General features: G+C 41.7%; 1 protein-coding gene across 1 annotated transcript in view; it reads left to right on the forward strand.

The window, feature by feature from the left end:
• cadm3 (cell adhesion molecule 3) overlaps positions 1-19,323 on the forward strand; it is a 77,680-nt gene that overhangs the window by 30,727 nt on the left and 27,630 nt on the right. The window contains exons 3-4 of the mRNA XM_070845159.1: positions 3,937-4,086; positions 18,696-18,848. Coding sequence (XP_070701260.1) covers positions 3,937-4,086; positions 18,696-18,848 — 303 coding nt within the window. The remainder of the gene's footprint in view (positions 1-3,936; positions 4,087-18,695; positions 18,849-19,323) is intronic.

The following is a 19,323-nucleotide window of genomic DNA, read 5'->3' on the forward strand; positions in this document are numbered from 1 at the left end:
TTACACTGGGTGAGCAATTTTCATTTGAATAAATGGGCACCACCATATCCCATGGGTTGTTCTCGCCCTGACTGCAGCCCTTTTGATGCATAATGTAACGCACGGACATGAAATGAATATCTATCTTCTTCTAACTCCCCGAAAGAAAGCAAATAAGCCAATTTGAAAAAAATATTGCAACTTTATCGTTAATTTTTCCCCTGTCTTGTTTTGTCATCAGTGGAGGGCCCTCGAGCTCCTCATACTTTCTCTACTGTCTCGCTGGCTTCTTCTCTCCCCTCCCTCCTCCCATTTTCACACAGTTCACACACACACACACACACACACACACACACACTCACACTTTGCCTCATTTTATCACCCTCCCTCCTCTACATACCCTTATCCATCCATCTCTTTCTCTCTCTCCTTCCCCCTGACTTGATATCCCAGTCAGCCTTCTACCTCTGCATTCTCTCACCTTGTTGCCGGCGAGGGAAAGTGTAAATTGTGTTGCTTTAAATACCCCATGTCTTCCTCCGGCTTACAGCTTGAGGGAGCGGCGTTGGGTGGGGAGGGGTTGCGTGGATGTGAGGAGAGAAGAAAGAACAGCAAGCCACAGTGTTTAACGTAATGTCTGCTAAGGATAGATAGGTCTCTCCTTTCATTTTTGCAGCTCGGGTGTTTAGTCTGACTTAACTGTTTAAACTCTGGCTGAACTTAATTTCCCCCCTTTTAACTTTGCTCTTAAGTAGCTTCAAAGGTAAGAAGAACAGCTGTATCTGTATCTGAGGCTTATAGGGGTCATATGCCACTGGCGAGTGACTCTGTAATGTTTGTGTAAACCAGTTTGGACCGGCGGATGGGTTGGGTGTGCCATCAGGACACTTGTGTTATTAAATGTGTCAACAACAGAAACTTTAATTGCATTTCAAATAATGTCTAATCTCTTTGGCGCCCATCTTAATGCCCACTGCAGCTAGCCCCACCCATCCGACCATATAATGACCGCTTTTGTCGATTTGAAATATTGCTAAAAGATTTATACATTTTCCTGATGCAGTTAAATTCCACCCACACAGTACTCCAACTGAATTAAACCAAACGTATGTGTAATTATTATTTGACCGATGGGGCTAACAAGGTTGCTGCCATGCTCATATGCTTTACAACATCAAGTGATTTAGCTGCATTTGAGTATCATTAAAACAATTTTAGGCTTAATGCTCAATAAGAGCGAGACTGACCTTTATTTATTAGCCTGCATTTATTGATATAGAAAGGTTTTGTAACCCGCTACATGCTACACAAGAGTAGCTGCAGAATAAATGCCTTGCTTTAAGGCGCTCCAGCGGCGGTAATGAACAATGTACTGCTAAGTGCTGCTTTTTTTTTACTGCCTGCCAGTCCATGAATCAAATCTGTAATCTTCCAGGAACCTTCTCATTTATCCAATGTTTAGGCCACCAGTGCCCCAGATCAATAATTTGAGATGAAAACAGAAGATGTTTCAATTACCACATAATAAAAAAGTCAAACAAATGTGTAGAAATGACACTAAAATTCATGGAAGTTTTCCTCTTCAGCTCATCTGGACTCTGGAAGTTTATTTTGAGCCTACAAGGCTTTATTTAATTTGTGGTGGTTTCAGATATCAGAGTTTGCAAGAACTTTAACAAGAATATCCCCATTTGATATAAGGCTGAAACCATAAGAAACATGATATTGCGGGTTTGAATGTTTAACAAAGTCTAAACATTATACAATTTAATAAAATGATGGGACAGGCAGATAAAGAATCCTATATGTGATGTTGGTTTTCAGTGCAGGAAAATGTTTTGCGCACATACGTGCTTTAAAGGTATTTTAAAGAAAGTTTAAGGGGAAGATTAGAGTCCAACAGGTTATGTAAAGAGTTCTGTGAAAATGTGCCCATTTAAAAGGACAGAGCTCCTCACATCCTGTTAACCACTGAAGAGTCACTAATTGACCACTGAAATTGTTTTACCAGCGCAAATGTCAGCCTGAGCCTCGAACACAGGTTGTCCTTGGTCAGAAATGCCAGCAATCCGTGGCGGCCAAACATAGGACTGAAGTTTGGCTAACTTGTCAGAGCTCATTGTGGTCGGCTTGATGAGTGATGCACTGGGACAGCCAATTTACCCAAAGTGTTCATGCCAAGTAAAGGGGCTCTTGCGATCAGCCGCAAGAATTAGCCCAAGGTGCTATTAAAGGAGACACTAATCCGTGGTGCACTTGACCACACATTCAGCCCACAGCGATCACGGTGCTTAGATAAACTAACCACAAGGTCAGGGCTGCAGTAAAACACAGCTGAGAGCAAGGGAGTGACTTACTCTGACACAAAGGGCTCTCAAAGTCTCAGAGTGCCGTTTGAATCCTACTTGCAAACGATGGCTGCGCCTTTAAAAACCTGCTATTGCTCAGAATCCTTCCAGCCCTGAGGCAAACCCTAAGTTTTAGTTTCTTCTCTATTTTCTGAGATGCTGAACTGGCCACCCGGCTTTAAAATTTAAAACAAAAAAAGATGCACATAGTTGCTGTCTGCTACTCTCATCTCATGTACTGCAAATGAGTGTTTTTGATGTTACATGCAGTTGGTTTGCTCGCCTCCTCTCTTGCATCCTCTCTTCACGTGTCCCCCCCCTTTCATGTCTTTATGGGAGTTCCGCTGAAGCGCACTTAAGCAGATGTTCTTCCTGCAAAAAAAAAAAAATCAATTCCTCCGCCGGTGCAAGGATGCGATAACGCTCCACGCCGAATATAAACCTGTCTCCTGCTTGACAATTTGGTTCCAATTAAACTATTTATACACGCCAGTTTCAGGGGTGAGGCGACCGCTTTGAGGCATATCTTCTTATGAGATGTTCCCTCTGTTGGCTTGGTCTTGTCGTCAATTATGCCATATTTTTGTTTTGCTTGAGATTAGGTTGAGTGAGCACTGGCACATTTAGAGTGAGCAGGAGGGGAGAGAAGCGCAAAACTGGCTGGGTGAACTCAAAGCCGCCAATAACTTAACATGACGAAAATCGGCACAGTGGCCATGTTCAGCATTACTTACCATAACGAGGGGCTGCATATTTTAGTATACATCTCCTGCTCTGATTCACATAATCATCTGCCTCCCTCACTGAATGCAAAGAGCAGAATTAGCTGGTACCATCAGCCGTTATCAAGGGAGTGCTGTTAAATACCATAATTTGAGCCAATTTGAATACAGTTGTACACCCAGACAGTTCACTGTTCAGTGGTTTTCGTGGTGTTCTGGTTCCAGCTCCAGCCTTTAGAATCCCTTCATTATGCTGGGTCATTTGTATTCCCTTTCTCTTTCCCTCTGACCTGCTCATTTCCATAATGCCTGTCCTGTTTGAGCTTGTTTCGCACCAGCCGATACATATGCATGGCCTTAAAAACTGACACAGATATTGACAAAAGAGGGTTACAAAGCCATTAGAGGTATGAGACAGTGCTCTTGTTGTTGCTTTGACCTGTCGAGAGCCACTGCCTGCCGTGGTCTCTTCATCTTTGCTGGTCCCTCAGGTCTCGCAGTCTCTGGATGCCAGAGCTGCTACTGACTCATCGCTCTTACATTGGCCTCGCAGACACACAACCAGATAGCCATTTGTCTGCTTTTTTTGTCCCTCTGACAGCATGTCCGTGTGTGCACACGCATTGTGTCTTTGCTCTCAGAAAGACAGATAGAGATATATAGATAATCTGACAAGCAGTGAAAGAGATGGGCGGGGGGAGATATAGTGAAAGAGAGAGAGCAAGGCGAGTAATGCATTTTGTGGGTTTATCTGATTTGTGTGTTAGTGTGTGCTGCTATTTTTGCTTGTATTTTCATATAAGCACAGTGTCTCTCTGACTTTTCTCTGTTGCCTCTCTATCGCTTTGTCTTATGATTTTTTTTCTCCTCTTTTTCCCATTACCCAGACGACGACCCCTTGCAGCCAGTGACCTCAGATGAGACTGTGTCCGTGGGGGGCACAGTGACATTGACCTGCCGGGTGGCCGAGAGCGACAACTCCTCACTCCAATGGTCCAACACGGCACAGCAGACCCTGTACTTTGGAGAGAAGAGAGGTGAGGGGGAGGGAGGGATGGAAAGAGATATGGGGAGCGGGGACAAGAGAGGCTAACAACTAATAGTCAAAAAGGCCTCCGTTTCCTACAAAATACATTGAAATACACCGAATATTTTGTCAGGAACACTTTTGTTTGCACATGTTGCCCCTCTCTTACCCACACACAACAATGCTCTCTCATCTACACAGATCATTAAGTGGTCGAACCGATCAACAATCAGAGAAATGCTACAGCAGCTTGTTGTGCCTTCTGTATTGTCACATGTATTGATTAGTTCCATGTGCTGATTTTTAGGGGACAGGGCTGGATGAAAAGTGTTGCCGCTGCTTCTTCAGTTAAACAAGACTAACAATTACTTCGTATAAACTGGGTCAAAGGCTGCGTTCAAGAGAAAAATCTAGAGAAAAAAGCTCCAAACATAAACATTAGAGAAGTGAGATGACAACCAACGTGTTTCTGTGGTACTGCACGGAGCCAAAAGTGCTCAATAAGTGCAACAAATGAAAACAAGGACAAGAGCAAACCTCTGATGGGGTGAAGCATGTCAGCATGTCCAACCCAGAAAGAAAAACTCAAAACTCTCTCATTAATCAATTTTGTGCAACATGTTTGCCTAACTGGCCAGCTTGTAATAATCATTTGAAATAAGAAAGACTTCCCACTCCTTGTTGCAGTCGTCTAACATCACACAACAGACCTTCTACTTTGAAAAGAAAAAAAGAAGGATAATTAGTGGTGGGGGAAAATTACCTTGTAAATATGGACTGACATTATAAATATGGAGCTGTGGTTCTAATGATTACTTTCAACTGTGTTGGCTGAAACCCATGGTTCAAAAACATTGTCAGGAGTGAAAAGCATCCACAGCGCTGTTTGAGTATAAAGACAGGGACATTACTCGTCTATTATTGCAGTAAAAACAAAGTTTTCTTTTATTTTGACATGATGAAATGAATGCCCCAAAATAGTTAAAGTCAAATGAATGAAAAAAAAAAAAAAAACTTAAAGCCTGATGTGCTAAAATGTTAGCTCTAACTTTTTGTAGTCTCTCTTTTCAGTGGTGCGCCATCACACAACAGACTTGGTAGTTGGGAGTGAAAAAAACAATAGAGCAATACAGATGGAAGAAAGGAGGAATGAGAGTTGGATAAGTAGAGACAAGGGCTTTGGGAGAGATGGAAATACTCCCTTGTGCACTAATACAACACTTAAGAGCAGGAATGAAGTGATAGAGAGATGGAGTTAAGAATGGCGAGAGTAGATGTGGATACAGGCTGAGAAGTTTTCATCGCAGAGGGCCAACATTTTTGCAACAGACAATTTGGAGAACAGAGAGGCGAGCGGGAGAATGAGGGAGGGAGGTGGAGAAGGCCAAATGGAGAGATCAGTAAGTCTTTACTCCAGATGGAGCTTCAACCACAGTAGAGAGGAGAGAAATAGAAAGCGAGGCTCTTCTCTGCAATGATAGAACACTTATAGGCCAAGCTCTTGGAGGGAATTGAGACGAGTGTTGGAGAAGGAGGTGGAATGAGAGAAAATAGGAAGAGAAGCAGGAGGGGGGAGTGAGATGAAGCAGAAACTCCCCACTACTGTGGTCCAACATGCACAGCAGATGCTGTACTGAAGCAGAGAGTTGAGAGACGGCGAGGGGAGAGGAGGACAGGATGACAGGAGCTCAGAATTCAACTCTTCAACCATGTCTTCTCCTCAAAGTGCAGCAGATGGAGAAAAGAAGGGGAGGCATGGAGATCTTGTCTTCTGAGGAGAGAGGAGGTAGAGAGTTAGAGGAGGAGGGATGGAGGTATGCACAGCAGGAAAATTGAAAAAAAAAAAACTGATGACAAGGGACAAAGAGGGAGGTGAACAGAAGACAACATATTAGGTTGGGAAGTGTAGCAGATGGAGGGAATGAAGGAAGGAGACAGAAGAGGTAGCATTTTTGACTCTAATAAGATGTTGATGCAACAAAGAAAATCTCAGTCCATTGTCACTTATAATGACTTCCACAGTCATCCATGCATACCGCTAGCAGTTTTTTTTTTTAAAGTGAACTGAAAAAGCACACATTCTTACAAGTAAACCGGTAAAGTCAGTCTTACAAAATGTATCCTTTGTAGGCCGGACATTATTTTTTAATGGCCTTGAAAATTCAGCAGCCATTTGCTAACTTTCTCTGTCTGCCGTTTGGTGCTGGGCAGAAATGATATACAGTGGGGTTATCACAGCTCGCCTGTTGTAGCCGGAAACAATGATATTGAAAAGAAAAACAAAATACTGTGATAAAAGGTGCTAAAATGCTCCACAGAGCTGATGGGGGAGGTTTGGGAGATGGTTCACTGTTAATATGACAATATTGCAAGATTTAAGTTTAAGATAAACCAAGGTCTACTGTTTAAAGTCTTCCTGTGTCAAAGTCACACAGATATTATTGTAATTATAACAGAATAGTTTCCAAGGCTGTTTGAACATGATGTGTCATTCTTTATAATTAGCCGTTTTTTTAAAACGTTCTGCTACTGTGGGTTGACATGGAACTTTGCCATTTCACACACATGACCGTCCAAATGTTTCTTCCTTGGCAATCTACTGTAATTGTCCAGGCAAAAAGGGAAAGGCAAAGGAAGGACAGACAGATAAAGAAAGTAACAGAAAAGAACAGTGGGATCTAAAAAAGTGAGGCAGGAGAACGGAGAGACTAAAAATGTGTCACCACTTTACTTTGGAAACAATAGATCAAGATGGAGCAGCAAGTCACCTATGCAGTTGGCTCAAGAAGCAAAGTGCAGACAGCGTGCGCCAACGCTGAGACAGCAAGAGATGGAGGGATGAGATCAGGGAGGAAAAAAAAAAAGAATGTACCAGTAGAGGAATGAGATGGGGAAGGGCAGAAAGCGAGGACTCCTCACCACTGCGTTCCAACACTGCACAGCACACACCAGGCTTTGGAGAGCCGAGACTCGACAAAAATGGATGGGTGGAGTGAGCGGGGGAAGCGAGAGATGGACGAACAGCGTGATGAGAGACAGAAGAAGGAGAAGAGAATGATGACTGACAAGTTCTCACAGTGATGGTCGCCACACTGCAGAGTAGAAACTGTTGGCAATAATAAAGATGGCAAATTCAGAAGCCAGACAGACAAGAGAGAGAGAGAGAGAGAGAGAGAGGAATAACCAAATCATTACTGCTTTAATCTGAACAGGTAGCTCTATTAAACTAAAAAAAACTTTCGTGGCCAAGAAAGCATGGTCATCATTAAATTGAATTAGAGGAAGACGAGGAGGGAGGAGGAGAAAAAGGAGGGAGAATAAAATGGAAGGACACTATGAAGACGAAGTGGTATCTTTTGCATTCTAGAGAGAATAAGAATAAGAATGATGTAAGAAATGATGCTGGTGGATACTATATAGAGAAAGAGACCTTGGATTTCATATATAGAAAATGTCTTATACACAAATACTGTGGAAAAAAAACTGATGGAAAATTCAAAGCCAAAGCAGCGATATATAAAATGTTGATGTTGATGTTACATAATCACAGGGTCACATCAATTCGATCCTCTTCTCTGTGGTAGATCGAAAGCTCAAGCTGACTTTTATCATTATTCAGGCATGGAAAGCTATTGATATCAGTTTAATTTGACCCTGCTTTGCACAGATGAGAGGCGATACAGAGAGACAGAGACACAGAGGAGGGAAGAGAGAGTGGGCACATTTTAAGAGATGTGTTTTTTTTTTTTTTTGTAAGAGCTACATGGAAGTGAATAGAAAGATTACATTTAAAACACAAAGTAAAGGAACAAAACTAAGGCAACCAGCCTGGTTCCAGTGGAGCAGAGCTAATGAGAGTTCTGCAACTCTTACTGCCTAGATAAAGATAAAGCAAAACAGGAAATTAATTGTTAAGGGACATAAAGCCCAGTTGTGTTTATTAAAGCAGATACAATGACAAATTTTAATCCTGTCCTGTATTAATCTGAGCGTGAACATTTAGAGCAAAGGAACCTGTCACTCCATGGCGAACACAAATGATCTGATGACTTTGGCCAATATAGGATATTTTAATACATTTGAATTCTGGTTAATTTATTTTGAGACCCTTTTAAGGACCCACAGATACCCTGGAGGGAACGTGTGGGAGTGGATGGGTGGATGGATGAGGGGATAAAAAAGAACCAGTGCTGCTAATGTAAGAGATTAGACTGCAAGAAGAGCATAAAAATAGATGGGTTCCTATTTTAATGCTCGGCTACCAGGAGACAACAAGGGAGACAGAGAGACATTTAGACAAAGAGATGGACTTGAAGGAGATAAAGACAGACGGGGGAAACCAAAAAATTAATATAAAGACAATGAAAGGGAAACAAACAAGGGCATCACATTTACATATTTGGCTTGTAGTTGGTGCTCTCATCCCAAATAACTAAAACTAGTGTTAATGCAGTTAGTCTGTCTGAGGTTCTTCTCAGGAGAATCAAAAGCTTCAGAGGGAATCTGTTAGTGTTAAAAATAGTTTACGAAACTCGGAGGGGGCTGAGATCCCACTTGACATAATGGTCTGGTCACCTGAACTGCTAGAATAGATAGCTTGGCCAACAAAATAATTGGGAAACCAGAGATGAAGCTGTGCAACCTGTCAGGAAAAGAGTTCTGACAGACCGTTCTCAAGCTTTAGTCTTTTATGTGTTATTTGGAGACTCTGACCTCTGGGGTGCGCTCTAGGGTGCCTTTGGAAACCCTGATTATTTTCATGGTCAGTCGTTCAGCACAATTTCCCAGAGCGCAGCCTGACGTCTTCTTATTTCTCGTTGGTTTTTTTTTGTGGGCCAAAAATCCAAAGGGCAAAAATATTGAGTCCACCATGACATAAGAAACGGCAGGAACATCACTGCATTTGAGAAGCATGAAAATGTTTGGCATTGTTTGCTTCATAAATCACTTAATCGATTATCAAAACAGCTACTAATCATTTCAGCTTTAGTTATTTTATTCTACTGTACGGTCTTTTATACACCAAAGGCTCTTGTGCTGCTTATATTTTGGGGAGTTAAAGACACTTCTCCACTTTGATAGACAATCAAGTTTTATTTCATTCTATTTTATAGAGAAATGTATCTGGATACTTGCGATCTATTTGTTTCCAATATTTTTTCCGTCCCTGTACTGAAAAATCTTTCTGTTGCGACATAATTTACATACATCTTGACAAACTACACAACGGTAGGACAGTGGTGGGCTGTTATCTCCCACCACAGGTGAGAATAGAAATACTCACACCAACGGCATCTCAAAAGGATTTCATAAAATCAATACAACCTCTGAAATGCATCTTTTATGACATAGATACAAAAATATAAAAACGACTGTCCTCCGTTGTGGATGGATTATGAGACAGTAGCACAAATTGGACGCTGCATATTCACTTGTTAGCTAACGATTAACGATCAGCCGAACAAATAAGGATGAATGGAGATATTTGTTTTGGTTGGTTGCTCACGATTAAAAAATAAAAACTTTTGGGAAAACACAATCAGAAACTTTTTGAACGATTCAGGAATTAAACCAAGGTTATCAAGTGTGGAAAGCAAATGTGGCTGCCCACCTCAACACCTGTTACTCTCTCTCTCTCCAGTGTGAAAATACTTCATGTTTCCAGTTGGGTCCTTACCACATAACACCACGCTGTGTGTGCAAGGGCGGTTTTATATACATCTTAAGCTGGGTTCATTCCATAAAATTTCATGAGACCAGGCACATATGGCTTCCGCAGAGAGGTGCGCCCTCATATGCTTATTTTACACAGTGTGCAGCCTATAAAAGTAGACGTGCAATGCAAATATTCACAATTTGAAGCTTTCCAAACACGCTTCCTCACTAGAAAAAAAAAAAATCTGCATATTTGCTCTCAGTCCAGCTATAATTTTATTTATTTGTCATGTGTGATTTCTTTCCTTTCCATAAAAGCATTTAAGTCAACATCAGACAGGGTATGTGCCTCAGTACAATTTAACAAGGTAATGGCTCTCTGGTGATTTACAAATCATGGTGGATGGGAAAGCTCTAGCCTAGTGGGAGGATATTGAGTAGGCAGACTTTGACGGTAGTGAAAATGAAAGTAACTTGTACATCATTTCATTTAAAACAGACACTAAGCAAAGTGCTAAGTAGTCTTAAGTGAAATGAGCACAAAAAGTAGTGAAATTGATGGTGAGATCCCCATTCAGCCTCTCAGAGAACTGACAATGACTGCTCAAAACACAGTGCGAGGCCGCACTCCAAATGCAGGGCGTGAAATGTTTTTTGACATTTTCTGAAAAACTATTGATCCACATCGCATCAGTCAAAGTTTTCTTGGTGTCTGGGAAGGCTCTCTGGAGAATGTATTAACAACAACCATCACAGGACTGAAAGACTGCAGGAGATGCTTTTGAAATCTTGCGCTTGACAGAGGCTTTTTCATGTGTCCTTAACATAATCTTGTGTAATGGAAGACAGGCGCAGGGGGGAGGGAGGGAAGGGAATGCAAAGAACTCAAAGTTGAAAATTCAGTTTATTTCTGAGGTTAATGAAAATATGAAAAACATCAGCATGTGGCCTTTTGCCTCTCACCCATAGAAAGATAAACAGAAAATCAGTAAACCAGACTCAAAACAGTACAGACATGCACAAATTGATACTATAATAGTCTAATTGTTATGGCTGTGCATTATCAATTTTATCTTGGAGGAAGCAGGAAACTAGGTAGGTGGAATTTTCCTCTAATTTTACGCTTTACTGCACTGCACCTAGCTGAACCCAGAGTCCGACCCTTAAAGGAGGAGTTTGAAACTCCTGTTTCCGCTTTTTATTTTAAGTTTGTGCCTTTGGCTTTAACCCTCCAGAGTCTTTTCATTTTACCTTTGTGTTTCCCATTAAAACTGTTTAGCTTGCTTTCTTTGTGTTTGTGTCTTTGACGCCGACGGGCGGTCCGAGACTCTGAAGAGTTAACAGTGTTTCAACACAAAAACACGAGTTTGAAAAAAGTGCCCTTCGTAACTTAACAATACAGTAGGTTAATGTTAAGGCTGTCACTTTATTTATTTCTCCTTTGAAAAGTGTTTAAGTTTTTTTTTTTGTCAGTTGTCGATAGTGGAAGGCAAAGGATCAGCACTGTTTTGGCTAAAATATAAATAAACCAACATCATTTTACAACCCTGCTTTGCGGACCGGAATAACTACCACCCCAAAACCCCGTTATTTAGAGCATTAGCAAAAATATCTTTAATAAACCAACATCTGTACTTTTCTGTCGCTTTTCCTTGCTGGACATTTGTAGGATTATGCCAAATTGTGCATAACTTTTCATAATATATTATACAAACCATTTCATGAGAATGAAACAACAAGTTAGGATGGACCACATGAGGACCTTTGGTTTTTATAAAAATAAAAGAATGGGCAGCTGTATACATATCAAAGTGCTACAGGACATCAAGAGTATTCAGGAGGAAGGGTGAAAATATTTCCCACTTTGCATTAGTCTGATCCTTGAGCATCAGCGTTAATGTGATGGGATGCAGACATCCAAAAGCAGCTGAAAGCAGCAGGCTGATAGTAGACAGCCATTATGAAAATTGCCTTCTTGACTTCTTTTTACAATAAAGGTGAGGAAATATGAGAAAATAAGCTTTCAGCAGCCGGAATGAGCTGTGTCTTCTCTAAGTAATCAAACTCTTAAGATTTGTCATCGGTCAGTGTTACTTCCCAGAAATCCCCAGTGGACATTTTTCACTGCTGTAAATACAACAAGGCAGGATTTCACTGGCATGTTGCTTGAAGCTGATACACCGTTGGGAACATTTCTCTCACAAGTTTCAACTAGAACTAATGTCTCCTTGCTTCAGTTTGCACCACCTTGGGCGAAGTTTGGTTCACGCCGCTGTGTTTGCCTCCTTCCGTTGATTCTGCATACATTTGTGCTGCCGCCTCTTGATGGTTATTTTTTAATTCTTTCTCAAGGTAGGGCAAGAGAGACAAGTGGAATGAAAAGGGAGAAGGAGGTGGAGGGAGGGAGGGAGGCGAAGGTGGATAAAACAGACAGAAGTGTGTATTTATCAAGCATTTCGTAGTTGGCGCACTGATCCAGGATCAATTGACGCTTTAAGATCAGTGAGGACGGTATGATCAAGGGAAGCCTGTGGTCACTGAACTCAGATCAGCTGTCGGAAAGGACGGATAATTAGGGAGCTGGAGAGAATATTCAGAAACAGATGGGATGATGGAGGCGACATGTGTGGGAGAGAGAGAGAGAGAGAGAGAGAGAAAGAAAGAGAGTCAAAGTCTCTTTGGATGTGAGTGCCAGCTAAATGCCAAAATGTAAAACAAAACGAGAGACGGAGTTGAATGATGAAATAAGGAGGAGAGGTGGGACTGCAGAAGAACAAGGCAGCAAAGGAGAGCGTTTAATGGGAAGAAAAATGGATTGAGAGAGACAGAGGGAGAAATGCAGATTCAGGCTGAGCTAAAGAAGGAGATGAAGAGATTCTGAAGCTAGGTGGGAGATCGAGACACAGAGAAATATGAAAATATTGGTCTGTAACTGATGTACTTTGCTTCAGCAACACAGGTTTCTCCCCTATCGTGCCAATAAAGCAAATTTGAATTTGTGAGAGTTTTTGGCAGAGCGGAAACTTGGTTTGAAAGGCAGACAGAGGCAGGAGGCAGATGAAAAAGGAATATAGGTATGTGCACTCAGTATGTGTTGTGAGAGAATTCCCCTCTTCCTGAGTGTTTGAAGTTGAAAGAGCATGAGAAAGATTGAGGGAGGAGGAAGAGTAGGAGGTGGAGGACGAAGATGAGCAGGCAAAAATATCTGCTGTGACCAGATCAACAGTTGGACCTTTAGGGAGTATCGAGTCTCGAGTTTGAGCTGCAGACAAGAACCACTGTCTGGCCAAACACACACACACACACACACACACACACACACACATACACACAGGGAAGCAAGAGACACATGCAGACACACTTTCAAACACTGATTTACAAAAAAGATTTGTACGCTGATAAGCAGATCCTGTACTTGGAATGTAATCAACACACATAAATGCTCCATCGTCTCAGCTCAAAGCCCTCCTGACACCACTTAAAAAAACCTTCACACTCCTGCACATATGTACACGCGTAGAACTGCAAAGTGGAAGAGGGGTCTATTTGCAAAAGTATTTCTTCTCACTGCAATTCTTCATTTTAATTAAGTTTTTTTTTTTATCTTTCATATTCCTCAACATAAAAACACAAGGGTCTCTTTGATAACTTAACGACACCATGGAGCTGTCGGAGATAATCACTGCCATTCCAGCCGGTGTGCTAATGTGTATAAGTGGAGCCTCTCACTTGTGACTCAAGTGTGGCTGTTTTGCCAGAGCAGCGTGCATCTCTGAAGCATGAAATTTACTTGTGAATGTATATAATTGCCTATGGTTATTATCAACTCACAAAATTAATATTTAACGATGCATTTCATTTGTTATTGACTTTGCCTTTATGTGCAAAGACTAGTTTTCTTTTGTCTGTTTATCAGGCCATCTTTCACCCAAGGTTTGTGAAGCAGGAGAATGAATGCTACACTTTCCAGTGTACACTCAGGCAGATTTAAAATGAAGATGAGATGGAATTCTGTGTTAAAACAAGTGCAGTACAGTCATACCAGTCTCTGTTAGCATATCAGGCATTAATGTGTTGCACTTGTGTTTTCAATGTGCTGTAAATGTAATACAAAAAAAATCCTGCTGAACAGCTCATGTTAAAATGATGTTGGAAATGTGGCTGCTGAAGAACAGACAGATTTACAATAAGACGCTCTGTTTCTGAGACACTTTATTTCTGAGAAATCAGAAATCCTGCCTGTTTAGCAGATGAATCTCAACACTGTGACACCCATGAGCCTCAGCTGCTATTGCTATGGAGAACAACACAGTCAGAGGCCCAAAACAGGCCAAAATTCAAAATGCCTCGTTGTTGCGAATAGGAAGAGACCATCATGCTACAGTTGCCGAATTTAACCCTCAATCCGAAAGTGAATTGGTGTAACCTGCTGTGTGTTTTCCTTTAATCTGGCCACCATTGGTGCACACAACAGCTTGGTGGAGTCACAGATAGCTTCTCTTTTTAAGTTCCTTAAAGAACTAGATATTTCCTTTATTGTTATTATTTTATTATTATTTTTCTTGTTTCTTATTTTCTATTTTCATCATTTTTACTGATAATTAAACCAGGATCCAATCATTTGGATCACGTTTTCGCCTGTTGAGAAATGCTGGCTGGATTTGTACTTTCTGCTTCATGTTAGGAATAAGAGTAACTAGAACACACACTTTTCATTGGTTCAGAAGTTCTAAAAATATTCGAAGTTGCGACCGCTAAGCTTTGATGTTCAGAGTTCTCTGTCCGTCCAAGGCTTGGAAGTGCTCCAAATGTCAGTCACCCTACATGTTCTATGAGAAAATGAACAGGATTTTCTACTTTCAAACTGTATTCCTCTACTCCATCATACACACACAGACATACACACCTCATCCATTAATCCAGTTTATCTCAGTACTAAGAAATGAATTGCATCCCTTCACCGAAGAAACAAAAGCCAAACTGCAGAGTGTGACCTATTGGCAAACTATTTATGTTGCCCACATCAGAGGCTAAACAGTGCGAGGCACATGTACAATTTTCATGGGGCCTCCCGATCGATATTGCCCCGTAACTAGATATCATATCGTTTTTGAAAATCCATCACACCTGTACTCCCAAGCAATATACATTGTTTATAATGAAAAAAAAAAAAAAAGAAAGAGCAAAGAGAGAGAGAAAAGCCTGGAGTCAGAAAAGATTAGAAATGGGTGAGATGTAAGAGAGAAAGCCGAAGAACAAGAGTGAGGGAAAGAGGGGAGATCGAGGAGAGATGAAGGGAAGAGAATTAAGAAGACTGATAGTTGAGTGCAGGGTCCAGGGGACATTTGTGTGTGTGTGTGTGTGTGTGTGTGTGTGTGTGTGTGTGTGTGTCTGTGTGCATATGTGTGTGTATGCATGTGTGTGTGTGTGCATGTGTGTGTGAGCAAGAGAGAGAAAGAGAGAGAGAGAGAGAGTGTGAGTGACCGCATGCCTCACACACACCCACACACTCACACCCACACAGAGAGGGTAGCTCATGAAGACAAATGTAGTGACCTTGCTTAGTGATAAGGCATGGAGATAAAGTAGTGTTGGAAATAACTGAAAAATACCAAGAGAAACAGAGGTGTGAGTGTGTGTGTGTGTGTGTGTGTGTGTGTGTGTGTGTGTGTGTGTGTGTGTGTGTGTGTGTGTGTGCGTGTGCTTGCATGTGAGTGGGAGTGCAACACAGACAGACAGATGAATAGACAGATGGGGAGATGGAGACACAGGGAAATAATGGTGAGACAGAAAGAAAGACAAAGAGATGAGGAGACAAACAGACACAGATGTGGCTCAATACTGCGAAAGACAAATAAACAGTGAGATATGAAAACAGACAGTGAGCATAACACACTATTAAACTGCACACACACACACATACACACACACATATATGCACATTTATTGCCCACATAACACTTTTATCTGAGATTTTGTTTTAGAGAAAATGACTTAACAAGTTTCTTAACACCAGCAGAATTTTTGCTGACCGTCATTGGTTGAAATGCTCACCTTGCTGCAGTGATGTCACAGTGTACTCAGGGTGCGGCCAGTACGCTGTGACATCACTATGAGGTGTGGCTACAGGTGTAACAGGGTGCATTTCAACAACAACAGCAACCAGAGGAGGCCAGTGAAAGAGTCATTTTCAACTCAAAGACAAGTTCCTCTCCCATTTGGGCCATGTGAAGTGGCCCTATTAGTAAGCAGTCGGCCTCTTTTCTAAACAACCTGGTGCTCTCAACAGAACCCAAAAGACATTGATTTTTGTGCAGAGAGGTGACTTTTGCTACCTTCAAATGGGGTAATATTATCCAGGTGTGAACTTGAGCACTAACATGCTTTGCATTTAAGTGTTTTATTCTATGAGAATACAGCTGCCTTGGTCACTGGCTACAAAAATCAATGTCCCTTTGTTCCCTATTGGAAAATGGTGAATTATTCTGCTTTCTACGTTTCATTATGTGTATCACTGATGAAAGAGCTGGTAAAACAAAACCACAACCTTGCAGAGACTCAGACATTTTTAAAAACGTCTCAGCTTAAAACACGAGTACCACAATCTTATTCAAAGGTTTTCCAACTTTTTGGACTGTATATAGACTCTGTAGTTTGTCATAAGCTTGTAGTTCTTGATGCTGGATGCTTGCACCCAGGCTAATATGAGGAGCTGCGTCAGATTCCCTTAGAATTAGCTTTCTTGTTATATGCATCTACCTAAAAACATGGTGTTATGCACGATTTAGTTAGAAGGAAAGACTAAAAATGATGGACATGTCCACTTTTACAAGAAGCATCGACATAGATTTAAAGCAAATTGATAAAACAATCTAACAAACACCATGATGCTTTATTTATACAAACCCTGACAAGTTCATAAGCTAACACGTTAGCTGGCTAACATCTGTCTCTCTGTCTGGTGTTTCTAAAGGGAAACCAGGTGCTGACAAAGGCAGCATTACACCTGAACTAGAGCCTCGCTGTGAACCTCGCCCACCCCTGCTAAGTTAGAATATGTTCAAAACTGGTGTGAAACAGCTAAGAGAAGTGCTTCTGTGGGCACTTTATGGGGCCATTTTGTTACACACCTGCTTACCTGTGCTGATTTCCCACCCGCTTGTGTCATATCGGGCCCTAAGGAGCCTCCCCCGTGGCTACGTTTACTTCTAGTACAACTAACAATACCTAAAATATGGCTGTTAGTTTAGCTGAGTCTCACCAAACTTCAACTCGGGATGAGACAAAAATAAGTGCCACTGTAACACCTTGGAATATGGACTCTTCACTTTCCTTGACCACCGTAGCTTTACTCAGGGGTCTGCTTCCTTTTAGTCTTGTTGTTGTATGTTAAGACTGTCAGACATCGTTATTTACGGCGAGGCAAATTTGCATGATGACGCCAGAGAACAAAGCTGAAAAGCCTTTCTTGAGACAGAGAGACAGACAGATAGGCATCTATACAGACAGGCAGAGAGGAAGGCAGGGAGACAGACAGCAATCACACAGCACAAACACCGTAGAGGTCAATGCTATCACGGAAACGAGCGGTTATTTCGTAGCATTTCATCATCATCATCTATCTTGGTCGCTTGCGCTCTCTCCCTCTTTCATGGCTGGATTTCTCATTGATGACAAAGCCATTTATGTTTCTCTTATGTCCCCCCCCCCCCCCCCCCCCCCCCCCCCACCTCCCTCCTCTTCGTCCTCTTCCCTCCCCCACCCATCCCTCTCTGTCTCTCCCTTATTCTCCCTGCTATTTATGCTTCCTGTTTTATTTTTCTCAGTTTTTTTTTTTTTCCCTCTCTCTTGCACTTTCTTTCGTCTCTCTCTCATTCTGATTTTGCGTCTCCTCTCTTTACTCCTCTCTTTGTCTCTCTCTGCCTTGTTCGCACCAACATCTCGGCTATTTTTTTCCTTCTTTCTCACCTCATCTTCATCACTCCTCCTCCTCCTTTTCCTCCTCCTCCTCCCTCGCTCTCCCTCTTACATCATTTTCTCTCTTAACACCTCCCCCCTCCCTCCTCCCTCCTCCTCTCTTCCATTTTACCTTTCTCTTTCATATGATTTAAATTCTGCACATCATCTTTCTTACTTTCCTCCTTCCCTCAAACTCTGCCCTCCCCACCCTTGATTACCTTCTTTTACATGCTTTCTTCCACGCTTCCCACCTTCCTTATTTTTCTTACTACATCCCCTCTTCTTCCCATTTTCCTTCCCTGTTTCTGTCCCTACTTTCTCCACCTTTTGTCATCTCAATTCTCCCCTTTCACTTTCCCTACATCCATTTCTCTTCCTTTTTACCTTCCTTATTCCCTTCATCACCATCTTTCCCCCATTTCTCCCTATATGTTCTCTTTTTCCCCTTCTCACCCTTTCCTTCTCTTAACTCCCCTTTTCTCAAGCCCTTTTCTCCCATTTTCAACCCTTTCTCCTTCACCTCTGCCACATCCACTCTTCCCATCCTTTCATCACCTTTACCTTCAGTCTCATATCCTTTCACCGTCCTGTCTCTCATCTCCCTTCCTACTTTTTTCAATCCATCCTCCTCTGCCTTCTCCCTACCCATCTCTCTATCACCTTTTCTCCTCTCCCCTGTGCTTCCCCCAACCCTCCCCCTCCACCACCACCTCATCTTTTCACTCACTTTTCCTTCTTTCCCTCCACCTCTCTCTACCTTCTTTTTAGGAAAGTGGTGTTGATTGTTTTCTCACATGTACTGGCAAATAAAATTCCTTGTACTATTAAACAAATATAAACTTAATTACTTTTTAAATTGTAAATAACAATTATAGTAAGTAAAAAGGTTGAATCATTTCATAAAAGCATACCTTATATAATTTAAACCTCTAAATAATTCATAAAGCAGATCAATTATAAATGTATGTTTCTAATTACTGATATTCCCTCTATGTCTTCCTTCAGCGCTGAGAGATAACCGTATCCAGCTGCACCGCTCGACTTCCACTGAGCTTTCCATCACCATCGCTGACGTGCAGCTGTCTGATGAGGGCGAGTACACCTGCTCCATCTTCACCATGCCGGTCCGTACCGCCCGAGCCACTGTCACCGTGCTAGGTGGGTCACACACGCACAGTACATATTCACACCGTTCACAGAGTGTGTGTCGTGGGGGGGCAATCTGTCATCTTGATGTTACCAAAACAGAGATAGCAACTTTTCCCGACCTTAAAATAAACCCCTGAAAAATGAATGTGCACGTAATGTGTGTCTCTAACAGCTGTGTGAAATAAGGTGTTTTGGATTTTAAGAAAATGAGAAAATATTCTTGATAAAAAAACAAGAATCAATCATTTCTCATTATAATTCTAGTAAACATCCCTTTACTCTATTAATTCTAACCTTTCCATCTCCAGCCTGTCCTTGAAGGAGGATCATTCTCTCCTGTCCGAAGGTTTCCTCAGATTATTCCTTCCTGCGTAGGCTTTTCTAAAATTCTTTCTTTGTTCTCACTGAGGCCTAATGGTACAGAATGCCTTGCAGCTAGGCTTCGGTGTGCTCATACTCAGGCATGTCTCCTGTGAGACTGATT

This window comes from Pempheris klunzingeri, chromosome 15 (assembly GCF_042242105.1).
Source record: "Pempheris klunzingeri isolate RE-2024b chromosome 15, fPemKlu1.hap1, whole genome shotgun sequence".
In the NCBI taxonomy this organism is placed as follows: domain Eukaryota; kingdom Metazoa; phylum Chordata; class Actinopteri; order Acropomatiformes; family Pempheridae; genus Pempheris; species Pempheris klunzingeri.